The sequence below is a fragment of the Anabrus simplex genome, chromosome 10 (assembly GCF_040414725.1).
Source record: "Anabrus simplex isolate iqAnaSimp1 chromosome 10, ASM4041472v1, whole genome shotgun sequence".
Classification (NCBI taxonomy): Eukaryota; Metazoa; Arthropoda; class Insecta; order Orthoptera; family Tettigoniidae; genus Anabrus; species Anabrus simplex.
In genome coordinates, this window is record NC_090274.1 from 22791701 (window position 1) to 22804715 (window position 13015).

The following is a 13015-nucleotide window of genomic DNA, read 5'->3' on the forward strand; positions in this document are numbered from 1 at the left end:
TCGACTTGTTCGCGCGTTGCGAGGAATCGATAGAAAGATGATCGATTCAATATAACTGCTGGAGTGGAGCGCATGAATATTGATAACGGATAAAAAACACGCTCGAATTTGACTGTAATAACGGATGAATCGGTAAAAGGGTTCTCGTTGTAACCAAAGGTTATTGCACAGACTAATATAGGAATTTTTGAAGGTTATAATAACATTGTCATTAAAACAGGAGTTCTAGTCTGCTACAGCGGCCGTCCTAAATGCCTGCGCTCTAAATTACTCTTCTGTCTTGAATAAACCTTATCAAGCTTATAAAGTCTTTTTCATAGGTTCTTAATGCCCCATAACCAAAATGAATAGGAATAAATATTTGAGAATTTTAACATTTCCTTAACGCTAAATGCAGGTTTTGCCCTACGTCACTCTTCATCTTGCCTAGTATGCCTCATTTTGGTACTGCCATTGGTTTTTTGTGGGTTTCCCTATAACTGCATAGCCTTTGGTGGTGCTATTTGAGGATCCAACCAGCCTCTGGGCTGATGACCTAACAGACAGACAGATGGAATAATTTTCGGGACTGGAAATTTCTGCCGTTAAATGCAGGTTTACATTAATTCAAGGTCATGCAAAATCGGGCTAATACTGTATAATTATATTTTTAGAGAAATAAATTTTATTGTGTTCATATCTGAAATACCAGATAAGTCATGGTGTATTGAAATTAACGAGTGGTAGGGTACGTTGGAATGTTTTTCTTACACACAATCCTAAGTATATTGCTATAGGCCTATGTCCATTTGTATCTTGAACAATTGTTTTCTTCTTATTTTTAATACTGGTACAATTAGAATGTCATTCCATGCAGGGAGAATGTTGTGATTTCCAATTATTAAATTGAATGTTTAGTGGGAGGGTTCTGGCCTTCTTGCACTCAGTCCAGTAAAACTTGACAATGCTCAAAATATATCATCATCGTTTTGAAAGATTAACAGCATCTTGGGGCCTTCATAAACTGTAGATGTAGCTAGTGAATCATAAAACCGGTGGCTCGATAATAATTATTATCAAAATATAAAATGAATGGAATGCTAAGTTCAACATAGTTTCTGTTTTATTACACTTCTGTACCATCTTGTACATGAAAATTCCTCCTCATTGCTGGAGGTACGGTTTGTACTTTGATAACAGTCCGAGTTGTTGGTGTAGAGTTAACATTGTTCTCCTCTTGTCCTCCTCCCCCTCTGAACCACCAGTATAATACTCCCACGGCAGTACTCATTAAAAGGACTACACACACACTGATAACTGTTGGCCAGTTTACATTCCAGGATGATCTCCGTAAACGCAGGCTCTTTAGGTCCGTTCCGTTGTGTGATAACGACTCTGCTGCCATGCTCCTCCTAACTCTGCCTGGTCCTGCAGGGCCGATGTTGTACAGCACCTGGAAAGAGATATGCTATGGTGAGCCCTACATCAGTTGTCAAAATTATATGAATCTCATTCCATATTGTAAGTTGGATGAAAAGTAATGGCAACACCACTATAATTTTATCTGCCTTTGTTAATACTGGCCCCCCTGTGGGTGGGGGACAGAGACAAAGAATACACCCTCCCTGTCTGTTGTTAGGAGCGACCAAGGGCTGATTGAATTAGAACCCTGAGACTACTTGTAATTAGTATCATCACGCGAGGAACACCACGGGTCGCCTTTATTTGTGAGTAGTACCACTATGTTAGGTACACAATAGGTTTGTGATTAGTAGCAACAGAGGGTGAATCAGTATGGGTTTTACACTACCCGTGATTAGTACCACTATGAGAAACTCCACGGGTCTGGGCGTTGCCTGTGATTAGTACCACTATATGAGCGACACCGCGGGTCTGCTTTGCCTGTGATTAGTGCCATTATGTGGGAAACACTATGAGTCTGGACGTTGCCTGTGATTAGTACCACTATATGAGCGACACCGTGGGTCTGCTTTGCCTGTGATTAGTACCCACTATGTGAGGACACCACGGGATAGTACGAGTCCCTGTGATTAGTACACGTATGTGAAAACACCATTGGCTTGCCTTGCCTATGAGTGGCGCCATAATGTGAGATACACCATAAGTCTGTTTTACCTATGCGTATTACATTACCTGTGAGTAGTAGAATACCGTAAGCCTACGTTATTTATGATTAGTACCGCTACATGATAACCCTTTCAGACCGAGTACGCACAATTGTGCGGGTTCGTATTTTGTTTATCCCTGACCGTATTTGATGTTTTTTCGGCGCTAGACCGGACTGCAGTGATTGTGCGGGACACGTGGCGTCTATTTCAATTGTTTTTAGTATGCGCTTGACCGCCAGGGCGAAGGAAGAAGAGTTTAAAAAGCACAGTTGATCGGCGAGATGGCGAGAAGCAGTAGTGCCAAAAGTAAGTATTTATTTATTGCGTTTATATTAATCTAGAAGCTTTACTGAATACCGGAATATATTCAATGAAGTGTGTGCATTCGTTAGTGAACGTAAATTTTGAAGATACATCATCGTATGTGATACAACGAGGTTTTGAATTTTGATACGCACAATTGTGTGGGTCCTTTTTTTCGGATGTTAGTTTTTATTTTGTAAAATAAACTATCAATATGTGTATTGAGGAGCATTTTAGTCAGTTTTTGACATACAAACAAAAATTCACGCCTCCAGTTTTCTTTCAGGTCTGAAAGGGATATCATGGTTCTTTCTTTCCTAGTGATAAGTACCATTATGAAGGGTCATTGACCTGGATTTTGGACAACAGTAGTCATCGATTCAGGATTGTGCTTTGGAAGCAGTCCCTTGGTCACCATATACTACTGTTTTAAGATCGTTTCTGGGAAGGTAGGGCATTGTGGGTCAAATCCACTGATTGTTTTACGTTCATAATCATTGTTCGTTGTCTTTTTTTAATTCTAGTCAGTGGATTAATTCTGGAATTATTTTTAATTTTCAGTATTGTGAGTTGGATCTGCTGATTATTTTAAATTCGTTTTCAGCCATTCATTCTTCATCACCACGTTTTGAATTCTGGTCAGCAGATAAGTTTTGGACTTTTAAATTGTCTACATTTCATCTCATTTCGTACCTTTAGGGGCCGATGACCTAGATGTTAGGCCCCTTTAAACAACAAGCATCATCATCATCATGTTAATTGTGGAAACACCAGTTACACCGCTTTAATGTACCTCTCCCCTTCCCACCCCTTCCCTTATGTCTACCATCTTCTACCACACTTGTGGAAAGTATGGTTCTCCATGAGCATGACCATCTCTGGCGATTCTTCTTTCATGTCACAGGGTTTCTTTTATTGTTGTGAAGAGATCATAATCGCACAGACTCATGTCAGTTGAACATGGTTGTCAGTCGCACTGGAGATCCATCAAAGTTTATAATTTTCAAGTTCCTTGTAGATGACAGTATAATTATTGTACACAAATTAGGTAATCCACCTAATCAATACAATATAAAATTAGTACTTCAATTTATTTTGATTAGGGTACTAGCTACTCCCCGCGGTGAGAGACTGGCGCACTGCCGCATGAGCGACGGAAGCTTCTGCCACAGTTAAGTATAATTGTGAATTATCTCCAGTGTACTGCCAATATTATTGTAATCAATGTATATTATACTAGGAACATTAAACATTTTTACCATTAATTATGAAGGCAAAACAGTAAATGGCAGTCCCTCTCTCAAACTAATAGCTCATTAGGACAATAATCAATCAATAGAGAGGGTAAAATTGGTAGACTGTATAATGAAGAATGCAATGGGCAATAAATTCAACTATTGTAATTATCTGGCCATGTCAAGTGTAAAGAAAGCAAGTGAGAAAAACAGGTGCCGGTTGTTAGGTTCTGTATATTACTCACCTGTAGATACCACTGATAACCAGAGTTGATCTTGTACAAAGGATCAACTTTGATTACAAAGCCATCTACTCCGGGATAAGATTCGAGCAGCTGCAAATCAGGAAGTTCGTAGGCAAAATATGCTTGGAACTCGACATCATCAAATACTTTATCTACTGCATGAGGATGGTCTCTGTCCTGTAAGAACAAAACCCAGTAAGTTCTAGGAACATGAATTATATAAATACGACGACAGGTCAGTTTGGGAAGAGGGAGCAATAACAAGGAAACACAAACTCCACATCTACAAATAGATTGGCTCTCTTCTCATCAACCACCAATGATCTGGATTTAGGGCTGTGGCAGATCCCCAGGCTATTCTTAAACGATTTCAAAGAAGTTGGAAAATTATTGACCTTCTCCCTTGGTAAATTATTTCATTCCTTAATGAATATTTGCCAAAATTTGTCCTCTTGAATTGCAATTTGATCTTCATAATATTCATCAGTTCTTAAAAAAATGAAAATGCATAGCTTGTTTCCAGTCATTCAACGGGGTCATGAATGGAACTAATGAAGCCCCTATCTAGCGGCGAGGATAGGAATTGTGCCGGCTGCCAAAGCCTGTCGCTTTCCTCTGAGGCAATGACTAATGACTGACAGATGAAATAATATTGGAGTGTGTTGCTGGAATGAAAGACGGCAGGAAAAACCAGAGTACCCAGGGAAAAACCTGTCTCGCCTCTGCTTTTTCCAGCATGAATCTTGCATGGAATGTCCAGGATTTTAACCACGGAACCCATCAGTGAGAGGCCGGCACACTGCCACCCGAGCCAATGGAGACTTAAAAATAATAATAAAAAGTGTGATTTCATAAAATCTGATGATCTTTCAAGAATGAAAGGTGTAATTCTGCTTTTAATTAAACAATATCTTTTTCTGGTATTTTCTAATTTTATTTAATCATAAATTAGTTTTGACAGACTAAGGAACTTAACAGTTTATAGACATACCAACGTAGAAATTATGGACAAAGAAGCAAGACGAAAAGGTTTCATTACATCCCATTACTGGTTTACCTTTTTAATTCTATGATTACCCATCAATTGTGTTCAGTATATTGGAACTTGTCTGTAATTATCAGTGTGAGAAGAAAAGCACTTTCCTTATTTGATAAATTAGGAATTTTTCAGATGCGCAGTCTTCACCAGAAACAGCTTGCTGAATCGTTAGGAATTCCACTGTTTACATTAAGAATTATATTAAAAGATTGTGTTTCAGTCACTTCAGCTACATCAGGAGAATGAAATGCTGTACCTACAATATGGTGTTTTGTATTTCATGTATAACTTCACGGTCTGTCTGTTAGGTTATCAGCCCGGAGGCTGGTTGAATCCTCAGATAGCACCACCAAAGGCTATGCCGTTATAGGAAAACCACAAAAACCAATGGCAGAGCCCAAATGAGGCGTACTAGGCAAGATGAGGAGTGAGGTAGTTTGCCATTGCTTTCCTCACTGGACCAGAAGGTGCCACTGCAGCACGGCTGATCCTATGAGCAACACCTTTCATAACACTCGGACACTATTTGTGCTCCAAATGTCATTACTCAGCACCACTCATACCCCAGCAGCTTCCATATTGTCACAACCATGGATAAGACTGGGACTTCGGTGGAAGCTACACTTTGCTCTGGCCTGTGCCAGGAGACGGATACAGAAATATTGCATCCATCAAGAAATGGCAACAGGCACAACTTCACGGTAAAACACAGTATTCATGTGTTCTCTTGGACAGTGTCTTGTTAAGATTTTACTGTATGTTGCAAAGTATGCAAAAAAATATATAAAGGTACATAAAACTTTTTTCCTTAACAAAATTTTGTAATAGCAAAAGATACAAAGACAATATTAAATTGCAGCAAAAGGGACCCTGAACTTTAAAATCAGATTATGATTTTTATTATTTGTGTATGATATTTATTTCTTACCTTGTTGATATACTATTTTAGAGATTTTCTTGAATAATATACCAGCAAGAATGTTCCCCAAGATTCCTCACTAAAGCAATATTTTCTACCATAGTACTTTCAGTGACCTCCCCAGAAATTTTCGTCAGCCAGATGGCAGGAATGAGTAGCCATATGGGGAATACCATGTAAAAAATGAGTATGCAAATTTCAATTCATTCCCCTCAAGGCATTAACAATAATATCAGACGGGTAAACACTGACTGCAAAATTGAACTATTTTAGTGTTAATATGAACAAGATATAATTGTTTTATGAACTTCTAGTGGTCTACAGGTCGTTCATAATCGTGTAACACCAGGGCTTACTTCTTGGTTGCTGTGGAGTGCCATATGGGTTTGTGACGTCGTGCAGAATTGAGTGCTCGCATGCAATTCCTTGATAGTCAAGCCAAATATTTAAACTCCGAATACAATATGCTGACCATAATGAAGATTTATAATTTCAATAAACAGTTTTACAGTATTTACACTTTAATTTGGAGCACCCAATGATTCAAATATGTATTAGTATTATGTAACTAGCACATATCTAGATTCTGTTAGACGGGCAGTCTGTAAAAAATGGTAGGGCGGTGCGTGCATTATAAATTTCATAGTGAGAAGACTAACTTTTAACCAGGTGAGAGATGCTGTAAAAAAAACAGAAGTATCGGCTTCAGTGGATGAAACAACAGGTGTTTGTGACAGGTCCACAGGAAATGATGTTGCAGAGATTTTATTGGCAAATCATGTTGGAAAGGAAATATTAATGACTGAAGGTGGTAAAAGTTCAACATACTTAAAACTTGTTCTGCTGTACTTGCTGTAACATTTTACAAGTGAGGGTATGCTCTACCTTCTGCCATGATCAACAGAATGTGTGTTTTTAGTACCCAGGCACAAACATACATTATTATCAAGAATTCCCATGTAGGAGCTTGCCATGCAATGGGGTTAAAAGAAATAGGAAACATCCTTTAAGTACACATGATCAGTCTTACCAAGAGCAGAAAAGTATGTTTTAGTTGAGGTGATGTCTGAAGACAGCCATACTGAGGTCCTGCATGGTGGTGCTGTCCTGTAGGATCGAACACAGGGACGTATCCTTCAGATCCCACACACAGGTACAGTCTCTGTATGGTCAGAGAGTATGCAGAGTGTAAGTGTTGTGAAGGATGCCACATTACTCGACCGTAGACTGCCTCTCCTGGAGAGAACTCTCCTTCGAAGTCCTGGAAAGTCAGAATGCATTAAGTTGGATCTTCATTCATAAATACATACATTGAGTGGCTAAAAGTCCATGGGAAGACACTGAACGTGATGTTAATAACGAGTTGCTCCTTCGCGAGCCCTCAAAACGGCAGCATTATGGTGAGGCATCGACTCTACAAGGTGTTGGAATCGTACTGGAGGGATCTGGACCCACACTTCTTGCACTGTTTCCCACAATTGGTCTTATGTAGTTGGTACGCGGTTCATGGAGCGTACACGAGCATTGACTGCATCCCATAAATGCTCGATTGGATTAAGATCAGAGGATCTGGCAGGCCAATCCATGGTAGTAACTTCACTGGAGTGCTCCTCCAATCACTTGCATGCCACCACAGAGCGGTGACGTGGCGAATTGTCCTGTTGAAACATGGCATCTCGATCAAGGTACTTCAGGGCCAGAAAGGGATGCAGACTGTCTGAAAGATGTGTACATCTGTCAGCACTCCCTGCACTCGAGCAATGGGGCCTAATTGTGACTATGAGAACGCCGCCCAGACCAGAACTGAGTACCTCCCGCGTGGACACACAGGATCCATAGCTTCATGGGGCATACGCCACACTCTTAGGCGCCCATCAACTCGATACAACTGGAACCAGGATTCATCCGACCATACCACACGCCGCCACTGTTCCATGGTCCATTGGCGGTGTTCACGGGCCCATGCACGTCGTTGAGCTCTGTCAATCTATAAAGGGAGGTAATGTAATAAAATGTGAAGTATAAACAAGGCAGAAGAGTGTTACATAGATTGAATGTTAGTCAATACGGTCAAGATTGAACCGTCACAGTTAAAATAATCAATTGTTGAGCCTGTGTCGAGGTGTCAGCTCTGTGGCTAAATGGTTAGCATGCTGGCCTTTGGTCACAGGAGCCCCGGGTTCGATTCCCAGCAGGGTCGAGAATTTTAACCATCATTGGTTAATTTCGCTCGCATGGGGGCTCGGTGTACGTGTCATCTTCATCATCATTTCATCCTCATCACGACACGCAGGTCGCCTACGGGGGTCAAATCAAAAGACCTGCACCAGGCGAGCCGAACATGTCCTCGGACACCCCCGGCACTAAAAGCCTTATGCCATTTCAGCAAAGGGACACGAGTTGGTCGTCGGCTGGTGAAGTCTTATGTGGTGCAGTTGCCTCCTTACAGTCCTGGTAGAAATGGGTTCCTGAGTCTCGGTATTCAACTGGGCAGTGATCTGACTCACAGTATCCCGTCGAGCGCCCAGTATGGTTCTGCAGAGACGACGTGATATCCGTTCCAACACCTGTGGTCTTCCCCTGCGGCGGTTTACACGGATGGTAACATTCTCTTTGAGATATAGAAGATCCACCCTCAACACTGTTGACTTTGAAAATCCAAATTCGCGTGTAATCTCAGCGGTGAAGATCGTCCCACGTTCAAAGTCTGTTAACTCGCGACGTGTTGCCATCTTCAGGACACTGGTGTCTTGGACAGACTGCTCGGCTAAGCTGCAGCTAGCCGCAAAGCTCAAGGGTCATTCAAGGCACATTTTCTAATGGGACACCCTTTCCTACGACTTGTGGCCACACAGTGTATATACTCTCTACATATGCCTCATCGAAAAATAACTGAACTTTGAAATTAACATGAAAATGTGAAGTCTTAATAGAATCAAATAAAGTGGTGGCAATGCATAGTGGTGTCTTTCTTAAGTAACTAGCCAGTTGTCAGACATTTCTGAAACAATCAGTGATCACTCAGCAGATGTCCTTGTTCTTGCTCCGATGGTGTTAGGTTTATGAGGCCTTGCGACTCTTTCATTTTCACGCCCTATATGTCTCTTCTCTTTCTTTTGCTGAAGCCTTAATTTTTCCATTTTCCTTCCAATTTTTTTTAAGAGAGCATGGATACCTAATTGTACTTACACACGGATGGTGTCACGAAGGGCATCTGTAGATGATTTTCCGTGTTTTCCCATTTTTTCACACCAGGCAAATGCTGGTCACAGCCATTACCTTCCAGATCCTAATCCTTTCCTAAACCTTCCATGTGTTGAGACATTAAACTACTAGCCTAGGAAAGAAAAGGAAGGGCACCTGGCTGTAAAACTAGGCTTACTCCACAACAGTATCCCAGATAACTGGAGAAATGAAATGGCATATAGCTTTTAGTGCCGGGAGTGTCCGAGGACATGTTCAGCTAGCCAGGTGCAGGTCTTTTGATTTGACACCCATAGACGACCTGCTTGTCATTATGAAGACAACACATACACCCAGCCCCCATGCCAGCGGAATTAACCAGTTAACTTAGCGGGGAATCGAACCCAGGACCCCTGTGACCGAAGGCCAGGACGCTAACCATTTAGCCATGGAGCCGGACAAAAAATGCAAACTCCTGTCCTCATCCTGAGGTGGTGCAGCTCATTTCAGGTAGACCCCCATTGGACGTGAGCTGCATGTACCATTTTTACCACATACCAGCCCTTCTGCCATTCTTAAATATCTGGCAGTACCGGGAATCGAACCCAGGCCCTCGAGGACGATAGCTAATAACACTAACCATTACGCTACGGAGACGGACAACTGGAGAAAAGGCTGGGAAAGCAGATCCAAGCCAAGTAGCTGAAACAGTAGATTGCTGACGAGTACCAAGCGAGTTGGCTGCATGGTTTGGGTCACGTAGTTGTCGGCTTGCATTCGGCAGATAGTGAGTTCAAACCCCACTGTTGGTAGTCCTGGAGATGGGTTTCCATAGTTTCCCATTTTCACACCTACAAATGTCAGTGCTGTACCTTAAGTCCATAGTTGCTTCCCAGTCCTCCCATCCCCCTGTGGGTGGACGTAGTAAAATAACTCTTACGGTATCCCTGCCAGTTGTAAGAGGCGACTAAAATGGGCCCCAGGGACTCTCAACTTGGGAGCATGGGTTGGCGAATACAGGGCCCTCAGCTGAGTCCTGGCATTGCTTCCACTTGCTTGTGCCAGGCTCCTCACTTTCATCTGTCCTGTCCGACCAACCTTCATTCGTCAACTCTTGTTCTTTTCCGATCCTGGCGGTATTAGTTTTCCAAGGCCTAGGGAGTCTTTCATTTTCACGCCCTTCATGGCCCTTCTCTTTCTTTGGACGATACCTTCATTTTTCGAAGTTGCGGATCCCTTCCATTTTTTCTCTCTGATTAGTGTTATATAGAGGATGGTTGCCTAGTTGTACTTCCTCTTAAAATCATAATCACTACCACCAGTCCTCCCACCATTGCCATGAGACCTGTTTGTGTCAGTGCTATATAAAACAAATGGCAACAGAAGTGTAAGTAGCTTTAGTCCTGGCTCACTTCAATACTATTTGATGGTACTCAAATATGTCAGCCTCACGATAGTGTATTTACTGGCATATAAAAGAATATAATTTATACAGGACAAAATTCTGGCACTCTGTCATCTCCAAAAAACATAAAAGTATAACCAATAATATTATTCTGAAGAGGTTAGCACAGGATAGTGGCATGTAAGAGTTCTGACTATGGACTCATGATCCATATAACAAAATTATGATTGTAAATTGAGGTTGTGAAATCATACAAACTCATCAGCTTAAAAACTTATTTCATGCAGACAGCACAGAATCTATGAGACGATTGAAACCTCAGTCATTTGTTGTTTTGTAGATTGTGAATATGAACATGTAGACGTTAGTAAGTAATTCGCCTTTATTCATGGTGAAGTGACGGCTCAATGCCCTCTCTTACACTTAACCACAACATTTAGAAAATTTAACAAATGTAATTTTTTTTAATACAACAAATCATTTAAGAAAAAATATTATACAGTAGTACTGATTGAAGACATGGAGATAGTACTATTAGAAATTATTTAAAAATTTACAACATGACAGTATAAATGTAACTAGCAAATACATTTCTAATTTCTTATGAAAATATTCTCATTCACTTGTCATACAAGTCAGCTAGAGTATTCAGAAGCTGATTTCGGAAATCCGTCGTAAATCTCCTACGAGAATGTACATCTCTAATGTTAGGAGGGAGGGTATTCCACAGCCTAGCGACAGTGACTACAAAGGAGCGGTTGTAAGCCCTGGAGTGACCGAGAGATATAGTTAAAGAGGGGCCAGATTGTGTATCGTGGTTATGATAGGAGGAGAGGTAATTAAAGTTTGATGAAATAATTCGGTACACCTGAGTTTAGACTTCCATGTAGAAGGGACATGTGGAGACTGTGACACTCATGCACATGAAGCCATGACAACTCCCTATAATAAGCTGAAATGTGAGAATCATATCACAGCTTAAATATAAATCTGATACAGGTGTTTAAACTCCATTCGAGCGACTTGTTACTGTCTTGAGATATGTCCGTAAGTACAGTGCCACAGTAGTCTAGAACAGGTAAAATAAAGGATTTTATTGTGTGTATTTTAAAATGTTTTGCAAATAGAGTAGCGTTTGAGAGGAAAAAAGATTTCTGAACTTTATGGCATGTATTTGTCACTTGGGTACAGTATCTATAAGCTTGACTAGTCATCATAGACATCTAGAAGGCCAAGAAGAAAGAGGATTGATTTTTATATATATGAGATATCCTTTATCCTTTGAAGGACATTACTGTTCAGGAGGTTTATATCATATTGTGAAATTCCACATAGCAGTTACTATCTACTAACTTACAAGAGTTGCAGCTGGTTCTTCAAGGAACTCAGTTTGGCTGTTGGTGATGGTGAACTGTGTCTCTAAGCTATAAACCAGTGGAGCCGGCCGCGAGCTCTGCTGGAACATGATGGGCAGCTTGAAGTGGACTGGGCCTCGAGGAGAGCAATCCGTGCGTTGCCTAGCGTGGCCATTGTAGTAAGGCTGCCCTGGGCGCACAGAGCAGGGGATGAGGGTCACCGTGTATTCTCCAGTGTAGTCCTGTGACACACAGAAAAAACATTACACATTCTCAGATTTCTTTCTCTCTTTTCTGCAAAACTTGGCTTGAATATTGGTGTCATATTTCACTTAGATGAAATCTGTTTTTGAGAAATGTACAAAGCAAATCTATTTGCTGTTTTCAAGAATGTTTCCCAATCCCACAAGTAGGGAAAATAATTCAGGCTCAAAACTCTTGAGAACAGCAGCCAAATCTCGACTATCTCATAACATATACTGTAGATGTTGATTCCCGTAGGGAACCTGAAATATTTGTCCTGAATTAGTACATTTATAATACCAGTATAAATGGTCCGTTATTGGACATCATAAGTTTTCTAGCTAACTCATTCCTGGTTGCCAGCTTTTCGCCACAGTGTGCCAAGTTGGGCTCATCAGTTGGTAAATAGCACAGCCACTAAGACGCTTGGCTAGTGCATACCTTGGAGGCCACTGTGTAGGCTACTTGGAGCCACCAGCAGTGCCAATGCACTATGAGAGATTTTGCCTGGTCATCAGATGATATAGATGTTGATTCCCACAGGAACCTGAAATATTTGTCCCAAATGAGTAAATTTATAATACAAATATAAATGGTACACCGCAACTGTCCTTTTTTATTTATGCTAGCAGCATATATATGATGGTTCTACACAAAAGTCACGTGCTGCAGCATGACTGCTGTAATTTTCTGGGAATGCAATAGCTGTTAATTTAAACTGTGTGCTGCAACTTCGCCCTCCACCCCACCCACCTTTTTTTAAAAACCATCACAAACTGCTAATAGTATACACTTCATACTGTATGTAAAACAAATTAATTAGCATAAATACTGGCATATGTTATAGAACTAGTTCATGCCTCTCACATGATTAAATAGCATCAATCAATCGCTACTGATCAGCATTTAGGGCAGTCACCCAGGTGGCAGATTCCCTATCTGTTGTTTTTCTTGCCTTAAATGATTGCAAAGAAATTGGA

The 13015-nt window shown here is 40.9% G+C and overlaps 1 protein-coding gene across 1 annotated transcript in view; it reads right to left on the reverse strand.

Moving 5' to 3' along the window:
• Positions 1-1086: 1086 nt before the first annotated feature.
• Positions 1087-13015, reverse strand: part of LOC136881910 (extracellular matrix organizing protein FRAS1) — a 107618-nt gene continuing 95689 nt past the window's right edge. Inside the window, exons 12-15 of the mRNA XM_067154352.2 lie at positions 11795-12034; positions 6880-7110; positions 3892-4068; positions 1087-1432 (exon numbers count right to left, since the gene is read on the reverse strand). Of these exons, the coding sequence (XP_067010453.2) occupies positions 1106-1432; positions 3892-4068; positions 6880-7110; positions 11795-12034 (975 nt within the window). The 3' untranslated portion in view covers positions 1087-1105. The remainder of the gene's footprint in view (positions 1433-3891; positions 4069-6879; positions 7111-11794; positions 12035-13015) is intronic.